Source organism: Indicator indicator, chromosome 26 (genome assembly GCF_027791375.1).
Source record: "Indicator indicator isolate 239-I01 chromosome 26, UM_Iind_1.1, whole genome shotgun sequence".
In the NCBI taxonomy this organism is placed as follows: Eukaryota; Metazoa; Chordata; class Aves; order Piciformes; family Indicatoridae; genus Indicator; species Indicator indicator.
Window position 1 is genome coordinate 2,260,829 of NC_072035.1, and position 22,354 is coordinate 2,283,182.

A 22,354-nucleotide genomic window follows, 5' to 3' on the forward strand; every position below is an offset into this window, starting at 1 on the left:
GGGACTCTGCATGTGCCTGGAGGAGCTGTTGGCAAGGGACCTCTGGCATGGATCCAGACCCAAAGCAATTTCCAAACAGTAGAGATGGAAGGCAAATTTGGACTTCAGCACGAGCTGGGGTGTTAGCTCAAAACGTATAATGCAGAATTGACTCACAGCTCAAAGGCCAGGGCCACAACCAGTGGAGTACCAACCCCACAGCTCACAGGTAAAGCTTTGGGATTAAGCTGGGTGGCAGAGACAGCTGGCTGAAGGAGGAGGCTGCATGAACCTCCCATGTAGGTATAATTTAAAAACCACTGTAATTGTGAACTGTGTTCTGAGAGGTTTCTTTGTGTGCCAGCCCTGCCTGAGCCATTGTAAGGAGTGTGGGCAGCAGTAGCTGATCTTCAGGGTACTAAATGAGAAGATCTCAGTGTAGAGCAGAACAAAGATGGTTTTCTCACATGAAGCTCAACCACAGCTGGGAAACCCTGTGCAGAGGCTGGGGAGCTAGCTCAGCTCTTGGGAAACTTGTACATCAATGCCCCTGTGCCAAAGGTTTCCCTGATGCATGACATGAGGACAACCTTACCTCTCCTAGGAGTACTGGAAAGATAAATGCTCTGAAAACAGTGGAGTGTGCTGTCTGCTGATGTTAGATGATCTCAGGGCATACCTACACCAAACTGGTGAGACTGCAGCATGTGCAGATCGTTCTACCCAGATAGGCTCCCCTGTTGGTTGCACCACCCAGGTCTCAGCTACTTTCATAGAGGCTGGGACCTTGTGTGGCCACGTTATTAACTGCTGTTAATTTGCAGGCAACCCCCCGAAAGCTGTCTGTGCCTCCTTCAGCCATTACTCATAGATCTGCAGTACAGTTACATACACATGGAGGCATGAGTTTTATGCAGTCACCATCATCTTGCCTTTGGGTTTCTTTCTGCCTGTTGTTGTTGTTTGTTTGTTTTTGTTTAAAATTACTGCAGACTGCATTTGGAAAGGAACTGTCTAGTCCTCCCTGCATTATGGATTACTGCCAATACCAAACCTGGGCTGGATCAATCATACAGCACTTGGTACAAAATCCAACCTGAGCAAAACCTGTTTAGTTTCTCTTGCTTCATCCTTGTGGATCTCTCTCATTCATACAGATCACTTTTACCTCTCTTCTTCAATTTAAGGTGGCCTTAAAGTGAGGAGAAATGTTGCGTATAGTAACTGGGTGCTTTAACTCTGTAGTATCTTCTGCTGTTTTGACCTCCCTCATTTTAGTAGGTGAGCCTTTGTTTCTAAGCAGGACCCTACTGACAGGCAGATGTAGGTTGGATATATAGGAGACTGAGGCTGGATGTTTGCTAACAGAGCATCTGTGAACTTTTGCATTTTCCTTTGAACAAAAAGTTACTACCTAAAGGGGAAAAGAGTCAAGTTCCAATAATGTCATGTGTTGTGTGTGCCTGTGTGTCTCAGCAATGAACAACATCCTGTTTAATCAGCACCCACCCTCTTCTTTCCTTTCTATTATTCAAAGATTATTTAAAATAAAAATTCTTGTAAGAGGCACAAGCACAAATTTTACTCCAGCACAAAACACTTAAAGTGCTGTTGTTGCTCTGTGCATGATAGGCTCTGTCTCTTTCTTTCCAGCACTGAAGTATCTGGAGCCCAGACTTGTAGCCAAGATTTCAGGCACTTTTTTTGTGGCCTCATAGTTCCTATTCAGTTTTTTAAATGAAAAGGGAGGAGGGGGGGGAAGGAAAAAAACCAACAACCCTATTTTAATAGTTTGACCTGCATTTTCATCATTTCTAATGTCTGTGGCATCCCTCCAGATGTGTTTCTGCCTGCCTGACCCTCCTGTCAATGCTTATTAATTTCATGGCAATCTTTTTGAGTGTGTTTGGAAACAAACAGGAAAAAGTTACTCTAAGGTCAAGAATGAGCCCAGGGAATTGAAACAGGAATGATCGTACTCCGTACAATAGTTCATATTTCTATACCTTTTTTCTATCTTGCTCTTAAAATGGGCTTCACACATATAGCTCTGTAAAACATCCCTGAGGTGGGAAATTGCTACCCAAGTCCTGGGGGTGAGAGGAAGCACCAAGGTCCCAAAACGAGTTAGTGAGCCAGTGGTAGAACAAGGAGGTCCAAGGTTCTAACTCCTGCACATGGCTCTTCTGACAGAGAAGTGAGACATGGGCATCTTGCTCAGGGTGAGCACTTTAGCCACTTAAAATAACCATCCACTGGAATCACCGGAAGGATAAATGGTGTTGAAAAACCTGGGATGCTGCAGGTAGTAGGACTGAGTGAAGTCAAAGTGTTAAAGAGCTCCAGCTTTCTCAATTTGATGTGCTTAACAAGTCAATGTAGCCCAAAATCTAGCTAACAATTAAAACCTAGAAATGAAACTTGGTTTTCTCTGGGAAGACCACAGGAGAGGCTACTTGCTTTGGGGTTTTATTATCGTGCCCAATTCATACGGCCTGAGAGCTGTGTTTATGGCCTTCAGCTCGTCAGAAGAAAAGTGAAGAAAAAAGCAAGAGCTGAAAATAAGTAAAGGACAGGAGTGACAGTAGTCCTGGATGAAGCCTCTCCCAGTGCTATAACTGGTGTCTTGGTAAACATTGCCTCTTTTCCTCGGAGCCTGTCCCAGCGGGAATGAAGAGCTTTTCAGACCCAGGCACTCGCTGCAGGGCTAGTGGGGTCAGACAAGACAGCTTTTGGACTCTCCTCAGCACAGTGAGAAATGCTTCTTAGGAAAGGGCAGCAGCAACACGCGGAGGGGAAAAGCCCTGTGGGAGGAGGTCAGGATGGGAGCCCGGCTCCCCCGGGCAATCCCGGGCTGGCGCAGCGGGCGGGAGCCGATGCCCGGGAAAATACGGTGCAGCCTGACGCGAAGAGAGTTAGGGCGTCCTGAGCCACAGCCAAGGCCGCGCTGGAGAAAAGTGATGGAAACAGGGTAACCCCTTTCTTTCCGCCAAGGAACGCCGCGAACTCCCGGAGACCCCCCGCTTCTCGGTCAGCGGGTCCCGCGGCGGCAGCGGCTCCGTTGGCCGGTCCGTTGACGGCTCCGTTGGCGGCTCCGTTGACCGGTCCCGCGGCGGCAGTGCTCTCTAGCGGCTGGCACACGCTGCGGGCGCCCAGCCCGGCCCCAGAGCCCAGCCGAAGCCTTGCAGGGTTTCGGAGTCTGTCTCCAGCCCAGCTGAGCGATGTTGCTCCTCGGCAGCAGTAGGACTGATGCAGCTCCATGCCGCATCAGTGAGGGTGAGGCTGCAAAGAGCTTGCCAAAGCGACGGTCGTGACTTCGTGTGGGTTAGGACAAGGAAGGTTGGCATGCTTGGGCTGTGTGGTGAGCAGGGAACCTTCAGGCTAGGAAAATCTTTGTGTCATCCGATGAACAGCCACATGACTGTACCAACAGCATGGTATGGTGTCCAAAATCCCTCATTTTATTCAGCTTCTCCTTAATGGAGAAGTGGGACATGGACGTCGATGTCTCAGTCAGGGTGAGAACTTTGGCTACTTAAGTAATCATCCACTGGAACAACCAGCAAGGTATCAGAGAGACCCGCCTGCACCAAGCACCAGCCTGGACTTGCATGTTTCATTGCACATTCAAAATTAAAAGAAAGGGGTTTGTAGAGGGCTTTTACTAGAGGAAATTGAAAAATATGTATCTGACATGTGAAGACTTGGTTTTAACTTGCATCCTGATTGTTCCAGATGTTCCCCAGATGTCAGAGGGACCCAGGCATTGAAACAGTGGAACACATTTGTTTTAACAAGTTCTAACTTCAGTGTTGCCAAAGAATTAAAAGGCCCAGAGTTTGTTTTGATTTTTTTTTCACTGGTATCTGTTAATTGTCTGCTAATCTAAGTAAAGGTGAATTAGTTCCTTTTTTATTCCAGACAGTGTGAGGTTGATGTACATCCTGATCCCAGCTGCTTCCCCATGTTCTCTCTGGTTTGTGTGGCATGGATCATCTCCTGGAAAAGAAGTGCTATAAGCATTGGCAATAAAATCGATGCACACCACAGGGGTAAAACCAGGGAGACGAACTCCTCTTGAAAGAGCTTGTATGACATTGATTTGGAACTTCCCTCTTTAGCACTTTCCTTCACAAAACCATTTTGGGGCATGTGGAAGAGCAGAAGGCTGCAGAAGAGGTCAGAAATAGCCCCAAGTCACAAAACATCCTAAACAGGGGCTGGGTCCTCAGGGGTGGAAGCCAGGGCAAAGAGCTTCTGCTGGAATGGAGCTGTGACCCTGGACAGGACCTCGCTGGGACACCCCTCACCTCCTCCCTGGAGAAATGTGGGGTGAGGAAACGTGCTTCTGCCCAGGCCTTCCCTTCCAGTGCCTTTCCCCTTCTTTTTCAAGTGGGAAATCAACATTCAACTAAAATTTAACATGCAAAAGGTGTATTTTCTAAGAGGCTATGGTACAAACTCACGATCATTCAAAACATCAACATTTCCATCATCTTCTCTGCGTGCAAGGGTATCAGCCGCTCCTCACACTCCTAGGACAAATTCCTGTGCATGGAAAGGGCTGGCTGCTGGTGGTGTGGAGGAGACACTGTTGGTGAGGAGGGGACACTGTTAGCATGGAAGGGACACTGTCAGCATGGACAGTGTGGAGGGGACACTGTTAGTGCAGAGAGGCTGCTGCTAGTGGCAGGAGTATTTACAGTGCTTTAAGCCTATAGAAAATAGCAACCGGATTACAGGCAGTGCACAGAAGCAGTGGTTTCACTTCATCTGCCTGAATAAAACGGATACAAAATCTGTGGACGGATTTTCTGGGAGAGCTTTGATCCTGCCCCTTGGTGATGCTCGCCTGAAGCCAGCGCGGCCAGTCCTGAGCTGCCCCCTGCCGTGAGGCGCCGAGCGCAGTCCGGGACTGCCTCTTCCTGCACAGGACGCTGCACGCAGGCTTTGGGGCTGAGTGGTGGCGGGACGCTGTTGTGACGCTCCTGGGGGGGTTACGGGTCCCACACCAGTTCCCGCCGCCAGCGCTGCCGTTGTTTCGGTCCGCGGAATAAACCAGACGCGTCCGACGCGCTCTCATCTAGCCCCCGTCGTTCCTCCACGCCGCTAGTGGGCGCTGGCGCACTCCCCAAGGGAAGCGGGGGCCGCGCTTCCGGCTGCCTGACCCGGCAGTGCAGAGCGGGGCCATGGCCGCTCGCTGAGGTGCGGAGGGGTCGGGCTGTGCCGGGGCAGCTCCTCGCTTTCTCACAGAGCACCCGGCGGCTGCCGCCACTCCGCTGGAAGCGACGGGACGGGGCCGGGCGGGTGGCGGCGCGGCTTCCCTCGGCGTCTCTCTTGCCCCTCTCTGCCCGCAGGCCCCGGGCGTAAAGCTGTTCCCCACCCGTGTGGCTGCCGGCCGCCCCTCTGCCCCGGCGGGAGTCTCGGCGACGGTCTGGTGCGAAGGGACGAGCTCAGGCACGGGGGGCTGCGGAGCCCCGAGGAGAGGGCGCTACAAAATCTCTGTGTGGTTTTCATAGCTGTGTTTTACTGGAGGTGATTTGGCAGCGACCCTGTCTTAACGTTCTCCAGGCTGAGGACTGGTTTTCGCTCCTGAGCTGCGCGCCGCGGTCTCCAGTAATCGCAGACCGTACCGTTACGCCTGTGGCACCTCCTGTCTCGTCAGCTGAAGATGAAGACCGTTCTGATGGTCGCGGAGAAGCCTTCTCTGGCTCAGTCCATTGCCAAGATCCTTTCAAGGGGTAGGAAAGAAAGCGTGTCGGTTCAGTCCTGCTTGTTCTGGCAGTGGTGGAGCCGAAGTGCAAAGTGTCTGCTGCCAAGGTTACCACATACTGCTGTAGATGAAGTGAGGCTGAGAAAGCATCCTGCTGAATTACTTGTCATGATGCAGCTCCAGTGTCAAGCCTGTAGCAAGTTGCTCTTCTGAGATTTTTGAAGCTATAGTAAATATTTTCTAAGTCACATAGAAAATGGTTGATTACAATTGTATTGGTCTACAAAGCAAGCTGTGATTTCATAAAGGGCTCTTGGTGGGAGGGAAAGGATGGAGGAGACAGTGGATTCGACTGAAAACAATCTAAAGTGTTTACAAAGGTCTGTAGTGATAGGACAAGGGGCAATGGTTTCAAACTAGAGAAGACTAGATTTAGATTGGATGTTAGGGACAAGTTCTTTACCATGAGGTTGGTGGAATACTGGAACAGGTTGCCCAAGGAGGTGGTTGAGGCCCTATCCTTGGAGATATTCAAGCTGAGGCTTGACAGAGCTCTGGGCAGCTAGATCTAGCTGAGGATACCCCTGCTTACTGCAGAGGGGGTTGGACTGGATGACCTTTGGAGGACCCTTCCAATCCAACCCGCTCTATGATTCTATGATTAATTGAAACAAAAACTTGGTCAGTGAGTAGAATTCGGTGCTCAGGAAGCTTCTTGCTGTAAGACCTAAGAAAAAAAGGGTTGTCATTTCACACAAAAGAACTGATTCCAATAGTTTGTTTTACCCTGCTGATCTCTATGACCCTGTTTCCACAGGAAACATGTCCTCTCGCAAGGGGCTGAACGGTGCCTGCTCTGTGCATGAGTACACTGGGTCCTTTATAGGGCAGAGTGTCCATTTCAAGATGACGTCTGTGTGTGGTCATGTCATGACTTTGGATTTCATAGGTATTTGTCAAATGCTTTTACTTCTTTGGGTTGTAAAACTGTGAAGGACTTCTAATGGAAAAACACTTGTGGGAATAATTCAGGAAAAATGTTAGAACGAGGGAGGAAGGAAGACGAACAGATCATTTCTAGTTATCAGTTCAGGATTCCAGAAGTCAGTCTCTGGCTGACTTCTTGCATGACCTTGGGCGTGTGCCATTTATGTTTCTGTGCCTGAATTATGTCCCTGGAAAATGAGGGGAGGTGAAGCTCAGTTTATGAGCTTGTAAAAGTGCTTTGGTGCTTTGCATGAAAAGTGATTAAGGAATGCCGAGTCCAGAAGGATGTTCTTTAAACTGCAAGACAGGGATGTGATGAGGGTAGTGCACAGAGACACCTGTCAATAACTTGCTTTGAAGTGTGGGACTAGCCATGTGGCTGCTGTATTTTCTCTAATGTGATGATGACATCACAAGTTTTCTGAGGACTAAGCTTTTGACTTATTTACACAGTGCTTTGAAGAGGCACAGTTTACCTGGTAAGCAATATTTCTAACAGCTACTTCAGAGGAAGAGAAATGTATGGATGTGTTGGTAGGAGAAGGTGACAAAGGATGCTCCATTGCATAACACAGCTCAGACATAACAGTGTAAATAATGAACAGTAAAACAGTGCAATGTGCACATTGTGTGCACTGAAACCAAGGCAAAAATAGCGCTCTCTCCTTCATCTGATCAGTTAATTGTACAACCAGGAGGTGTTTTATTAGTTCAGGTTAGAATTTCTGAAAGATGTGTGCATAGAATTTCTTTCCCTCCTGGTTGAGAATGGTAGCTGCAATTCACATAATGCTAGGAGTAAAGCAAGATGTGTTAGGGTAGAGAGGTTTCAGACCGATCTTGAAACCCAGCTGTTTTCCAAAGTAATGTTATTTGCTGTTGGTTTGTTGTTTGTTTGGGATTTTTTTGTGGTTTGTTTTGTTTTGTTTTATTTTTGGTTTTGGTTGGGGTTTTTTTAGTGTATATTTAGAGCTTGACAATATATTATTTCTGCCTTTCAGGAAAATATAACAGCTGGGACAAAGTGGATCCCGCAGAACTTTTTAGCAAAGCTCCCACAGAAAAGAAAGAAGCTAATCCCAAACTGACCATGGTGAAGTTTTTACAGGTATTCTTTCTTACAAAATTTCTTTTTCTTTTTTTCTTTTTTGGCACTCTTATATTTCATCTGGAGCATATTCAAGTATTCATTGTTGCTATTCTTCCTCTGCTGGAAGAAGCAATGGCACATATTTTTCCCCCAAAAAGAAAAATAAATGCAAATACTCTGTGGTTCTGGAAAGCAATAAATATTATTAATGAATTTGAAAGAGCATTTTGTTGGGAATTAGCCTTGCTTTTAAAAATGTGAATTCTTACAGATTCATAGAATCGTAGAATGGTTTGGGTTGGAAGGGACCTCCAACGGTCATGTGTTCCAACCCCCCTGCAGTCAACAGGGACATCCTCCACTAGGTCAGGTTGCTCAGAGCCTTGTTCAGCCTGACCTTGAAGATTTCCAGGGATGGGGCCTCAACTACTTCCCTGGGTAACTTGTGCCCGTGTTCCACCATGCTTATGGTGAAGAACTTGTTCCCAACATCCAATCTAAATCTGCTCTTCTCTGATTTCAAGCCATTGCCCCTTGTCCTCTCACTGCAGGCCTTTACAAACAGTCCCTGTGCAGCCTTCTTGTAGCCCCATTCAGGTACTGGAAGGCTGCTCTAAGGTCACTCCAGAGCCTTCTCTTCTCCAGGCTAAACAACTTCAGCTCCCTCAGCCTGTCCTTGTAGCAGAGGTGCTCCAGCCCCCTGATCATTTTTGTGGGCCTCCTCTGGACCTGCTCCATCAGGTCCATGTCCATCCTGTGTTGAGGGCTCCAGAGATGGACACATCATTGCAGGATGAGGTCTCACCAGAGCAGAGGGGCAGAATCACTTCTCTCCATCTGCTTCCCATGCTGCTTTTGATGCAGCCCAGGATGCCATTAGCCTTCTTGGCTGCAAGTGCCCATTGCTGGCTCATGTCCAGCTTCTTGTCCATCTGAAAGGGGAAGGGACTGTGCCCAAGGCGGCACACACAGACTGTGGCAGTTTCAGGAGACACTCACTGTGATAGAGCTATGCCAATTTATTTTTAGATCCTGCAAAAAAGCAAACTTCATGTCCCACAAAGCACAACTTGCTGCTATCTTCAACCACTGCAGATTTCTTGTCACTTCTGCTATTTTTCCAATTGGTTTTGCATCAAATAAGTTAATATTTAAAAGAGAAGCAGAAAGTATACAGTTAGTGAGGAGATAGGACTTTCTGAGTTGCTGAAGAACTGTGCTGATTTTTCCCACAGGTGGAGGGAAGAGGCTGTGATTGTATTGTCCTGTGGTTGGATTGTGATAAGGAAGGTGAAAACATCTGTTTTGAAGTAAGATTCCATTTTTTCAAGACTTGAAATACCATAATACTTGTACTGTGACATGCAATACAGTCAGCAGATTGTCTTGGGTATGCAGTAAAATTCAAACTAATTTGAATGAAGTTTTAAAGGCATGGGAAAATCCATGTGCTTTTGAAATCTTAAAATGTCAGTTCAAGAATATAAATCAGTTGCATAGCTGTTGCTCTTCTGAGGTGAAAAATAACTCCTCTTAAATACTGGAACACTCCAGTGCATTGAGAATTGGTCTGCATTTCACAGCTGGAGTAGTTATTTTGCTGTGCTTATAAAACTTGATCTCTATTATCTTGTGTCATTAAGCAGTTAGACTCTTTGGAGCATAGAGGCCACTTCTGAGTGCAGGTTTGCCACAGGAATGTGGACTCTGCATGGTAAAAGATACAGAACCAAAACTGGTGTGCAAAGATTTTTATTTATTTATTTACATCCTATTCCTATAAATCCATGTGAAGAATGTATTTTTGGGTTTTGTTTAAAGAAGAACATTTGATCAAGTAATTGTTTTAAGTTCTTTAAGTGTCACTGGAAATATGTAAAATAAACTCAGACAGAAACTGATACCTACTCATAGAATCACAGAATGGCTGAGGTTGGAAGGGACCTCACAGATCATCTACTCCAACCTCCCTGCCAGGGACAGGGACATCTCTCAACTAGGCTTGGCTGCTCAAGGCGTCCTCCAACCTGGCCTTGAACATCCCCAGGCAGGAGACAGGCATCCACAACCTCCCTGGGCAGCCTATTCCAGAGTCTCACCACCCTCATACTGAGAAACTTCTTCCCAAGATCCAGTCTAACCCTGCTCTCCCTCAGCTTCAAACCATTCCCCCTTGTCCTGTTGCTGAACAGTCCCTTTCCAGCCTTCCTGTAGGATCCCTTCAGGTATTGAAAGGCAGCTCTAAGGTCCCCTCAAAATATTCCCCAAAAGGTGCTGCAGCTGTGCTGGGTGACGTCTTTGCACTTAGCTAAGAGTCGTTCTTCACTTCCAGCAGTTGCTAATACTTCCTACATTTCTAAGTGGCTGGACAAACCCTGCTCTTGCTTACTAGTTAGCATATTGGTATGGCATCTGACTGAAGTAAAGTACTGACAAATCAGCAAATGCTTTGGGGAGAGTGATTTTTTTTTTTCTCTTTAGAGAGGAAAGATTGACCTTTCAAATACTCTTAAAACATGCTTCTGCTCTTAATTAGGTTCTTGATGCTGTTCTTCCTGTTATGAATAAACCTCGTGGCACAGAGAGGACAATTTACAGAGCTAAGTTCAGTTCCATTACGGACACAGACATCTGCAATGCAATGAACCACTTGGGAGAGCCCAACCGCAACGAAGCTCTGTCTGTGGACGCCCGCCAGGAGCTGGATCTCAGAATTGGCTGTGCGTTTACAAGGTGACAGCACAGACTGCAGTCAGCTCTGGGAGAGGGGCAGGAGTGCTGTTCTGTCCACAGAATGTCATAGAGTCTCTGCTGGTTTGGGGCCAGACAGATCCTCTCTTGCCCCGAAAGGGACAAAAGAATGAGACTCACACAAACGGATTGGAGAGTGATGGAAAGTTTAAATGGAAAAGCAATTGGTGAAGCTACAGAGAACTACAAGCTACAAAGCATAGTGACAAAGAGTATCCCAAAGCATACAGAACCCCTCACAGTATTCCCAAAGCTTCCCAATCCTTCCCTTCTTCCCACCTGAGGGTAAACCCAAACCCCCCAGGGCTCTTTCTTCCCCCTCCCGCTGCTAGGCAAGTCTCAGGCTGGCCAGGTCTGAGACTGGCCCCCCCCCTCATTCTCCTCCTGGCATTAGGCCTAGACAGGCCTAAGAGGCCTTGAGGATACTCCCCCGGCATTACCCGATAAGAGAGGACATCTCCCGTGGGAGCAGAGAGGGAAGAAAGAGGAAGAGAATGACTTTGCAGATGGCCTTATAGGGTGCAGGATTTATGGGTAGAAATACGTCGTTTCCTGTGTCCACCCCTGTGGGTGGGCACCCAGGACACCAGAGGTGTATCTCATGCAGCAGTGGCAGGGGGCACCCAGCCTAAACTGCCACAGAGTCATAGAATGGTTGGGGTTGGAAGGGACCTTAAACAGCCAGTTCCAACCACCTGCCCTGGCCAGGGACACCTTCCACTAGCCCAGGTTGCTCAAGGCCTCATCCAGCCTAGCCTTGAACTGGTCCTCTCCACAACCTCCCTGGGCAACCTGTTTCAGTGTCTCCCCACCCTCACTGTAAAGAATTTCTTCCTAATCTCCAGTCTAAATCCTCTCTCTTCCAGCTCAAAGTCATTGCCCCATGCATGTCCTTGTAAAAAGTCCCTCCCCATCTCTCCTGTAGTCCCTTTCAGGTACTGGAAGGCTACTGTAGAGTTTCCTTGGAGCCTTCTTGAATTCTAGTGCTTGATTCTGCACACCACTAAACATGTAAAAAGAAGTGAAAAATGGGTGTTATGACTAACTGAGCTGGGCAAAGTACTATCAGCAACTTATTTTATGATGTTCTCCCAAATTTCTCTGGGAATAAACAGGATTCAGTGAGGCAAAGTAAGTCTGACTTAGCTGTAATAGGTGGTATTTCTCAGAATGCTTTTTTCCCAGTGCCTCAATGATTTAAGAGATTACTAATATTTGTGTGCATAGGTTAAAGAAAACTGCTTTTCACAGGAGTGAAGATGTGAATGTACTTATTCCTGCTTTGTTTGGCTTTTTTTTTCCTGCTCTCTTAGGTTTCAGACTAAATATTTTCAGGGGAAATACGGGAATTTAGACAGCTCCCTCATCTCCTTTGGGCCATGCCAGACCCCAACACTTGGATTCTGTGTTGAAAGGCACGACAAAATCCAGTCATTTAAGCCTGAAACTTACTGGGTGCTACAGGCTAAAGTAAGTTTGACAATAGTTGTTTGTACACGAGGAATGGGCATTTTTGCCAAATAAATGCATTTCTATTTTCATTTTCTTCATTCATAAATTTGCAGCTGCTGACAGGGATTCACAATGCCTCCTGTTTACTCCATGTGTTCTCATTCAGCTCCCTTCTGTGTCACCACTCTCTCAAGAGCAGATTCCAGGATGCCAGTTTTGTATTAAAGTGGTTATTGTCTACTGCTTGTAAGAATTCTTAAGTGTTAACCATCTAAACTTAGAGTCAGCCAAAAAGACTGCTTAAAATGGTTTTGTTTTGCTCCCTGGGGTCTGTGGACTGACTCTGTTGTTAATTTGAATCCAGGAATTAATTAGGCTGCCAACAAACATTGGCATTGCTGACTATTGGAATTTTAAAGCAAATCAATCAAATGCTCATTGTGTTAATTGGCAATTGAGCCCTTGAAGTACTTTGGCAGCTTATAGCAGTTTTATAGCCTTGGTGCTGTCCAAGCTCTGAAAGCAAACCAACATGATTTTACTGCTTGTGGTCACAAGGATTTTTTAAACAAATAAGGGATAGAGGGTAAAAAGTTGCCATTTTTAGACTTTAAAATAAACAATAGATGAAATCTGGTGTCTACTGTCATCTCTTTTCTGATACTAGGAAATATTCAGGGCCTGTGTTCAGAGAGTTTTGTGCTTTCATATTGGTTGCTTCACATTTATTTTTGAACATGAGATTTAAAACATGACTTAGGTACAGTTTTATAGCTCATGATGGATTTTGCTACATCAGAATGGTAAACCTTAAATTTCTGCCCATTTCAGCCTTTCCTTCCCAGCTCTGCAAAAAAAGAATAGTATTTCAGTTAACTGCAGGATTAATTCCAGTCATCCCCCTGACCCCAGATCTCAAACTCCTGTTAAAAAGAGTACAACTGCATGTTTGAGACACTTGTGTCCTAGTACAGGTATTGCAAGGGTTTGCTTGCTGAATTCTTGTTGGGAGATTTAGGGTCTTACACTTCTGGTAACAGAGTTGGTGGGACTTCATTCATTTATTTATTTTGGTCTAACAGGTGAACCCTGAAAAAGAAAATTCTCTCACTTTGGATTGGGATAGAGTGAGAGTCTTTGATCGGGAGATTGCTCAAATGTTCCTGAACATAACAAAGATGTCGAAAGAGGCAAAGGTAAGAATGTTTGCTGAGTGTCGGAAGAGCCATATTTCATGTCAAGAAAATACCATTTAATGTTTCATTTGTGCATACTGGGTTGTTTTGGTTTTGTTGAAGAGGGGAGAATATCTGTGTCTTGGGTTTTGCTTCATTCAGCTTTGCCTAAATGAGAATAAAAGGCAACAGATTTGTTTGGTTGAATTTCATACTGTGCTAGGGTTATCATCTGGTGAGACCATACCTGGAGTACTGGGTCCTCAGTTCAAGAGAGACAGGGATTTGCTGGAGAGGATCCAATGGAGAGCTATGAGGGCACCTTAGAGCTGCCTTCCAATACCTGAAAGTGTCCTACAGGAAGACTGCAGAGGGACTTTTCACGAGGGTGTCTAGAGTCAGGACAAGGGGTTTGAAGCTGAGGGAGAGAGCAGGATTAGGCTGGAGCTTAGGAGGAAGTTCTTCAGCATGAGGGTGGTGAGACTCTGGAATAGGCTGCCCAGGGAGGTTGTGGATGCCTCCTCCTCAGGGGTGCTCAAGGCCAGGTTGGATGAGGCCTTGAGCAGCCAAGCCTAGTTGAGAGGTGTCCTTGCCCCTGGCAGGGAGGTTGGAGTAGATGATCTCTCAGGTCTTTTTCAACCTAAACCATTCTATAAAGAAGAGATAATGGTAGGTATGCAACATGTTTATACGCATGATTGAAATAATCCATTTACCAGGTACCAAACTTCAAATTTTTTTTCTAGGTAGAATCTGTGAGTAAAAAAGAGAAGGTGAAGCAGAGGCCACTGGCTCTGAACACGGTAGAAATGCTACGAGTGGCCAGCGCTGCTTTAGGTATGTCTAAAAGTTCAGGTTTTCACATGTTTTAGAGCAAAATATTTTGTATTCAAATATAGTTTAATGCTTTTCTCTCCATATAATATATCATTTCGGGGAGGGATCAAGGTTTAGAAAGACACTGGAAGAGGTTGCCTAGGGAAGTTGTGGATGTCCCCACCCTGGAGGTGTTCAAGGCCAGGTTGGATAAAGCCTTGAGCAAGCTGGGCTGGTGGAAGATGTCCCTGGCCATGACAGGGGGGTTGGAACTAGATGATCTTCGAGGTCCCTTCCAACCTAAACCATTCTATGATGGAATGCTTTGCTAAGGTGTGCTTTTAGATGCAAGAAAGCAAAGTTGGTGAGGTGATGTGTAGACCATTTCTTTTTTTTCTCCCATCCCATCTTAGGAATGGGCCCACAGCATGCCATGCAAATAGCAGAGCGGCTTTACACTCAGGGTTATATTAGCTACCCTCGCACTGAAACCACCCATTATCCAGAGAACTTTGACTTGAAAGGGTGTTTGAGACAACAAGCCAATAATCCTTACTGGGCAGAAACTGTGAGTACATGAAACAAAACCTGTACTGAGAGATCTTCTAGTCTGTCCTTTAGAATGTATCTTACTTGGTACATTGTGACCTATAGGTGTTCAGAAACAAGAAGTCTCTGTAATTGCTTTTATTTATAGATGTTGTATTGTTATGGATGAGATCTGAAAAGTTTCTTAACCTTCCAAGAGAGATCTGTTACCCACTTCTGCCATCCCGTTTTCTCTCTCTTCCTCCACCCAGGTTAAAGCATTGCTAGCAGAAGGCATTAATCGTCCCAGGAAAGGCCATGATGCAGGAGACCATCCTCCCATTACCCCAATGAGAGCTGCAACAGAAGCAGAATTAGGTATAGGAACACTATGTGAGGAAATTAGTTCTTTGAGGTATTTGAGCTAGTTTGAAGATTCCTGAGATTTGGCAGAAAATAGAATGAATTAAATGGCAGGAGAAATGTTCTCTAGAACAGTACCAAGTATTGAAATTTTGCTGTATTTTTTGTGCTTCTAAGTCAGACATCAACTGCATTTTAGTTTAGTCTCTGACACCCTAAAAAGTCCCTCCCCAGCTTTCTTGTAGGCCCCCTTAAGATACTAGAAGGCCACAATAAGGTCTCCTTGGAGCCTTCTCTTCTCCAGACTGAATAGCCCCAACTCTCTCAGTGTGTCTCGTGTGTCTCCATAGGAGAGGTGCTCCAGCTCTCTGATGCTGTAGGCAGGAAATTTGAAAGGGGAAGCTGGATGGACTCTGGAATACTACTTTCTTGTAGTATTTTCTTGTACCAGTTTTTTTTTCATGTGATACCTGTGAAGATCTGGTACCTTTTTAGTGCAGGCTTTAGGCAGGGCTGCAGGAGTTGAGCTGTGTGGGTCAGGTGTTGTCTGTCCTCAGGTGGAGATGGGTGGCGACTGTACGAGTACATAACTCGGCACTTCATTGCCACGGTCAGCGCCGACTGCAAGTACCTGCAGACCACCATCGCCTTCAGTATTGGCCCTGAACGTTTCACCTGTGTTGGGAAACTGGTCACTTCCCCAGGTAAGGCTAATCAGAGAGGAAGTAGTTAGCTACAGACTTTGTTTTTTTTTCCCCTCCCTTTAATACACTGAGTAGATAAAAAAGTGAAGCTTTGGGGACAGGTAGAAATTTGAGGCCAATTTTCGAGTGATTGAGACCTGAGATCTTTGTCTTGATCTCCATACTCCACAGAATCACAGAAACATTCAGGTTGGAAAAGACCCTCAGGATCACCAAGTCCAACTGATAACCCTACTGTACAAAGTTCACACCTAAACCATATCCCCAAGCACCACATCCAAACCATCTTTAAACATATCCAGCGTTGGTGCCTCCACCACCTCCCTGTGCAGCACATTCCAACACCTGACAACTCTTTCTGTGAAAAAGTTTTTCCTAATGTCCAGTCTAAACCTACCCAGTCATAGCTTGAGTCCCTTCCCTCTTGTTCTTTCACTAATTACCTGTGAGACCAGCACCAACCTCGCTACAACGTCCTTTCAGATAGTTGTAGAGAGCCATGAGCTCTCCCCTCAGCCTCCTCTTTTCCAAACTAAACAGCCCCAACTCCCTCAGTTGCTCCTCATAAGATTTATTCTCCAACTTCAGTTGCAATAGAAAAGGTTTAACTTTTCATGTGGTAGTCTCAAAGATTCAATACCATATTTGCCAATGTGAAGACCAATTTTCTTACAGACAGCAGTTGCCTTTTGGGGATTAAATTAGATAAAAGCAGATTTTTTGTTTCTTGGGCCTCTGTGAAAAGAATGCAGCACCACCACAGGGATTTTTATGGTGAGCTGGCCCAGTAGTCTTCATTGCATTAATATATCTTACTATGCATGTTTCCTTCTTAAGATACTATTCCCATCCAGTCTGGCACTCTGCTTTCATTTAAGGAAAGTGTTTGCTTTTTTTCACACATCAGCCTGACTCAAGTTACACAGAAAATAGATCTCATGCAGTGTGTCCAGTTCTGGGCCCCTCAGGTCAAGCAGGACATTAGGGAACTCCTTGAAAGAGTCCAGCACAGAGCCACAACGATGCTGAAGGGAGTGGAACATCTCTCTTGTGAGGACAGGCTGAGGGAGCTGCGACTCTAGCTTGGAGCAGAGGAGGCTGAGAGGTGACCTGTTGATGAAGGTGTGCAGGGCAGCATCAGGAGGATGGAGCCAGGCTCTGCTCAGTGATGTCCAATGATAGGACAAGAGGCAATGGGTGCAAGCTGGAGCAGAGAAGGTTCCATGAGAATATAAGGAAAAAAATTTTACTGTGAGGGTGACAGAGCCCTGGAGCAGGCTGCCCAGAGAGGTTGTGGAGTCTCCTGTGGAGATTTTCAGAGCCCACCCGGATGTGTTCCTGTGTGACCTGCTCTAGGTGATCCTGCCCTAGCAGGGGGGTTGGACTGGATGATCTCTGGAGGTCCCATCCATTCTGTGTTATGAGAGATACTGTCCTGTGATACTGTATTTCCTCAATACTCCTAGCTTCAGATATTTTCTGCATGTTATGGCAGACAGCCTCTTAGCTTTGATATATATAATGCAGCCTGTATTAAAATTAGAGATTTATAGCTTGGCCTTTAAAAAGCTTTGAAGGTAAACTGTCATTATTTTTATTTGTTTCTTTACCTCCAGGCTTCACAGAAATTATGCCCTGGCACAGCATCCCGTTAGAAGAGAGCCTTCCCCACTGTGAGAAAGGAGATCTTTTTTCAGTTGGTGAAATCAAATTGGTGGAGAAGCAAACCAGTCCTCCTGACTACCTAACAGAGGCAGAGCTTATCACTCTGATGGAGAAGCATGGCATTGGTAGGAACTTGCTTAGCTTACATTATCCTATAATACATCCACCAAGAATCTGAATTGCTCCTCTGAACTGACAGTACTGACCTTTCAGTATTCATCTGAACAGCTACAATAACCATCTCTTTTCCCTTCAAACCACACTGTCTGTAGCTCCTCTTATAGCAGATGGTTGATTGTCTCTTCCAGCCATTCATTTCCCTTTCTTACCCTTTCAAAACTCATCCTTGTCACTTCTCTGTCAGAAAGAGCTGATGTTGTGTGGAAGGAGGCACCTCCCTGTTCTTAGGAGTGGTTTCTTAACAGCTTGCTTTGGCTTTGCTGACTCGAATCATAGGCCTCATGTATCTAATAACACCACAGTCCCACTTTTCAATCTGACTTGTTTTCTTTGATGCATTTTCATAAATTTGTCCCTAAAAGCAACCTAAACCCAAACATTCTTTATTAATTTAGTATCAATTAATATTACCTATTAAAAGAGGCTCTAAAATGCCAGATTTCTCTTTGAAGTTAGAAATGTTGTTTGTGCATATTAGATGTTTGTGCATCTGCAGGGCCTTCACTGAGCTATTAGCAGGCCATAGTTTTAAGCTGACAGCACTAACTCAGCCCCATCTCTTTCATCTGTAGTTAACACAGGTTGGATATTAGTAAAAATTTCATTCCTACAGGTGATCAGGGACTGGAACGAACTGCCCAGGGAGGTAGTAGAGTCACCATCGTTGGAGGTGTTCAAGAAACATGTGGACATGGCACTTTGGGACATGGTTTAATGTCCATGGTGGTGTAGGGTTGAAGGTTGTACTCGATCTTGAAGGCCTCTTACAACTGAAACAATTCTGTGATGCTGTCAGCTCTTACTCCGTTGTGTTTTTCTGTACTAAGTGATTGTGAGAATAGGTGACTTCCTAGTAGTGATTCCTTACAAGAGATGAAAGGATTAAGGTAAAAACATGTTTCAGAACTGCAGATGAACATAGGTGTTAGCAAAGAGGAGTTATCACTTAAGTTACCACTTAAAATTCAGATATCTTTTTACTGTTATGCCCTGGGAGTTGGGTAACAGTTGAAAGATATCTGAATTTGAAGCAGTCTCAGGAGCCCTATAGTTTAACATAAACCCAGAGAAGTCAGAAGCAATTAAATTACTCTTTTTGTTCAGGCTGGATACTTTTTTTTTTCTTTTGTGTGATAGGAACTGATGCAAGTATTCCAGTCCACATTAACAACATTTGCCAGCGAAACTACGTCACAGTGGAGAGTGGTCGGAGGCTGAAGCCTACAAACCTTGGCATTGTTCTGGTTCATGGCTATTACAAAATAGGTCAGTTAAATGCCCTTTCCTTTCCACCTTCTTACCTCCTTTGCCCTCAGTATGTCATGAACTGTTGTTACCGTATAAGCATTTCTGTCTGAAATGATGCATGGAGTAAATTATTCCTAGTACCAAAGACATTAATAATTACAACTTACTTGTTCATTTTAATGTCAATGTACAAACAGTTTCCCACCCCCATTTTTGGATCTTTCATTGCTGTTTCTCTGTTGCTGCTGTCTCTGTTAGATGCAGAATTGGTTCTTCCTACAATCCGCAGTGCTGTAGAGAAGCAACTCAACTTAATAGCTCTGGGTAAAGCAAATTATCATCAGGTCTTGGAGCACACCCTTGACATTTTCAAAAGGAAATTCCACTATTTTGTGGATTCTATTGCAGGTAAAGCATTTCACATGTAGAGTTCCCTACCATTGCTTGCTTGTTGCAAAGGTGCTAATAGAAAATCCTTATATATTAGGCTCCTTTCAGAGCTTTAGGCTTATTGAATAGTTGGGCCAGGACTGGAAGATTGCAGTCAAATTAAGTTACTCTTCAGAAGGAAATGGAATGAATCATGGCTCCAAAACTCTGCTTTAGGTTTGTTTTATGCCTGTGTACTGGTGACTTTTCAAATACTTCAGGCTAGCTGAGCTACCTACATTCAGTACAAAGTACCGTGTATTTAAATAGCCTTTCTAAGCAAAGAAGAAAACTTTGTGAATAGAATATGTTAATTCTCACTTCTTCACTGGTCTTGTAGATGATTTTGTGCAAGGTTTCTTCTTCAGAGCTAGGCTTCCAACATAAGTGTGATTCTCTCTTTCACAGGTATGGATGAGCTGATGGAAGTGTCTTTTTCACCCTTAGCTGCCACAGGTAAACCTCTTTCGCGCTGTGGCAAATGCCATCGTTTCATGAAGTATATTCAGGTAAGTTCACCTCATGCTTGGCATTTACATTTCACCCAGCAGAAACCCCATTTCCATTATTGAATTTGGATTCAAGTGGGGTTTCCAATGTGCATTTCCAAAACAAAATCATTGGGAACAAGCCAGAGAGCGTTCCCAGTTGGATTTACTGCAAGATGAGATCTCTGTTGACATTACAGCTGTTCATGAGATTTGTTTGCTGTTTCCAGGCCAAACCAAGTCGTCTGCACTGCTCTCACTGTGATGATACCTACAGTCTCCCACAGAATGGGACCATTAAGCTCTACAAAGAGTTGCGTTGCCCCCTAGATGACTTTGAGCTGGTGTTGTGGTCGTCTGGATCCAGAGGAAAGAGCTACCCACTCTGTCCGTACTGCTACAACCACCCTCCCTTCAGGGACATGAAAAAAGGTAGGCATTCTGCAACATGCAGGGGTTGACCTTCCTTGAAATAAATCAGGTGCAGTGTAGCCAGTAGTTTTTAACAAGTGGTGCTTAGCATAAGGTGCTGCTCAACTTAGATTACAGATACTTAAAATTCACATCAAGCTCACTGACCAAAATTTATTAAACTTATTTCCAAGTACTTTTATTTTCTTTATTAAAGAAACAAGAAATTGATCTCTGTGCATGCATGGCAGGTGACCTTTGTAACACTCAGAATGCAGTGAAAGGCACTGAGCTTCTCACACCTTGCAATGGGATGGATAGCAGTATAGATTAAGACCAGGTCTTGAGAGTGTTTTGATCCTGAGGTAGACGGTGTGTCAGAAGGTGTTGAAGAATATGAGAAGGAGTAAAAGCTTCAGTTAGACTGGTAACTGTAAGCCTAAAACTTGCTCAGAGTTTCAAAGTGCTACTTTAAGTATCAGGAGCTTTCTGGCATCTTTTTATTACCATCTTTTAATTAAAAACGTCTTGGACTAACCTTGTGTAGTGCAAGTATAAAACAGCAGTTATTCAGGAGCCATACATGTAACTGAAAATCATTGTTTTAATCACTGTTTTAATCACTGATGTGGCCCAGCTGCCTGTACTGTACAATGGCTGTGCCTGGCAGTTCTGAAAGCAATTGCAGAAGAGCAAGGGATTGTTTGGAATGTGTGAAAAGGAAAATTGCCCTTGGGAGAATGGTTCCATTCCTCAGTGGTTTAGAACACCTATAATATACTAGTCTGCCTTTGACTTCTGTGTCTCGCTTCCTCCAAACTGGGTAGCGATATAAAGGGTTCCTTATGGTACTGTTTTACTTTTCTTCCCCCAGGTATGGGCTGTAACGAATGCACCCACCCCACATGCCAGCATTCTCTTAGCATGCTTGGAATTGGGCAGTGTGTTGAATGTGAGAATGGGGTTCTGGTGCTGGACTCGACGTCAGGTCCCAAGTGGAAGATGGCCTGCAACAAATGCAATGTGATTGTGCATTTCTTTGAGAACGCTCACAAGGTCCGAGTGTCGGCCGAGACCTGCGACTTGTGCGACGCAGCCCTGGTGGACGTAGATTTTAACAAAGCCAAATCTCCTCTGCCTGGGGACGAGACCCAGCATTCAGGCTGCGTGTTCTGTGATCCTGTGTTTCAAGATCTGGTAGAGTTGAAACATGCAGCCATGAGGCACCCCATGCACCGTGGGGGGCAAGGCAAAAGGCAAGGCCGAGGAAGAGGTAAAGGCCGGAGGCCTGGAGGAAGGCTCAACCCAAAGAAACCCAAGGACAAAATGGCAGCTCTGGCTGCTTACTTTGTATAATGGCCACGCAGCAGAAAATAAACTTCGTAGAAAAAGCTTGGTTCCCTTTAGGTTCATTTTGAAAGTATTTTTGATCTTCACTGCTTTCCTGTTCTTAGATAACCTAACACCTTAGGTTGTCGTACACCTTGATTTAATCACAAATAATTCTTCTGGCTGGCCAGTTAGAAACTGAGGAAGCCTTTTAAGCTTTTCATTGGGATTCATTGGCCTGAGTGTAGAGCTCACAAGCAGTAGGAAAACTCAAGGATGTCTACCTTGACTGTGACTTGTGGCTGATAGAAGGAAAATAACATTTCCCTTTTTTGCCATTTTTGGGGTCTCTGTCAGCAATACAAGTGCCAGGATTGCAAGAGCAGTGTTAGGCTGCTGCTGTGTAGAATTTAGATGTAGAATGATATTTGACTTACCAGCCTTTGAATCTTCCAAAACAGGAAATAATTGGTAGCTGTCAGGTTTTCAAATCACATCTGCAGTAGCAAGAGCATGCTTCAAATCTTCCTCTTCTGCTTAAGAGAATAATGCCAAGAACTTTGCAAAATGGAAATGATAAATTTAAAGGGGAATGTCTGCCTTGAGCAGTGATTTGCAAGTGATGGTCTGTGCAGCTATGTATCCTTTGGTCAGTGGGTCCCTGTTTAATAAGACCTCTTTCTGCTGCTGGAGTTCGGGTAGAGTACTCATGCTCTTCTTTTCCTGTGTTCACACAGCTGATCACATACAATCTGTACTGTCTGTACCCCACTTTAGCATTTCAGTGCTGGTTAGTTTTATTGCCAAAAGGAGGGTGTCCTCTTGTTTTTAGAGCCCTATTGAACTGCTGGCTGCCACATTTCACAATCCAGCTGTACAGATACATAATACTTTCTCCTTTGCTTCCATATGCTCCTAGTTGATCATGTCTGGTCATCTGATCAAGAACAGTTTGTATCATCTATACCCCCTCAAAAAACAGTTTCAGCACTAGTGGTTGGATGGGAGGATGCCATCACAGTTTTACATGGTGCAAAGGCATTTGA

The 22,354-nt window shown here is 45.1% G+C and overlaps 1 protein-coding gene across 1 annotated transcript; it reads left to right on the top strand.

Moving 5' to 3' along the window:
* The first annotated feature begins 5,650 nt into the window (after positions 1-5,650).
* Positions 5,651-21,335, top strand: TOP3B (DNA topoisomerase III beta). The gene is made up of 17 exons (XM_054392673.1): positions 5,651-5,720; positions 6,510-6,641; positions 7,681-7,787; positions 9,005-9,079; positions 10,306-10,502; positions 11,834-11,990; positions 13,055-13,168; positions 13,894-13,984; positions 14,377-14,531; positions 14,764-14,869; positions 15,412-15,558; positions 17,175-17,348; positions 18,541-18,669; positions 18,910-19,059; positions 19,489-19,589; positions 19,799-20,000; positions 20,854-21,335. Exons 1-17 carry the CDS (start codon positions 5,651-5,653, stop codon positions 21,333-21,335), a joined length of 2,589 nt encoding a protein of 862 aa, XP_054248648.1.
* Positions 21,336-22,354: the final 1,019 nt, after the last annotated feature.

Bases quoted from the DNA above. Each gene is read 5' to 3' on its own strand.
- TOP3B (XM_054392673.1), top strand. From the start codon at position 5,651: ATGAAGACCGTTCTGATGGTCGCGGAGAAGCCTTCTCTGGCTCAGTCC. The intron at 10,503-11,833 runs GTGACAGCACAG...CTGCTCTCTTAG, and splicing joins ATTGGCTGTGCGTTTACAAG to GTTTCAGACTAAATATTTTC. The intron at 19,060-19,488 runs GTAAAGCATTTC...TCTCTTTCACAG, and splicing joins TTTTGTGGATTCTATTGCAG to GTATGGATGAGCTGATGGAA.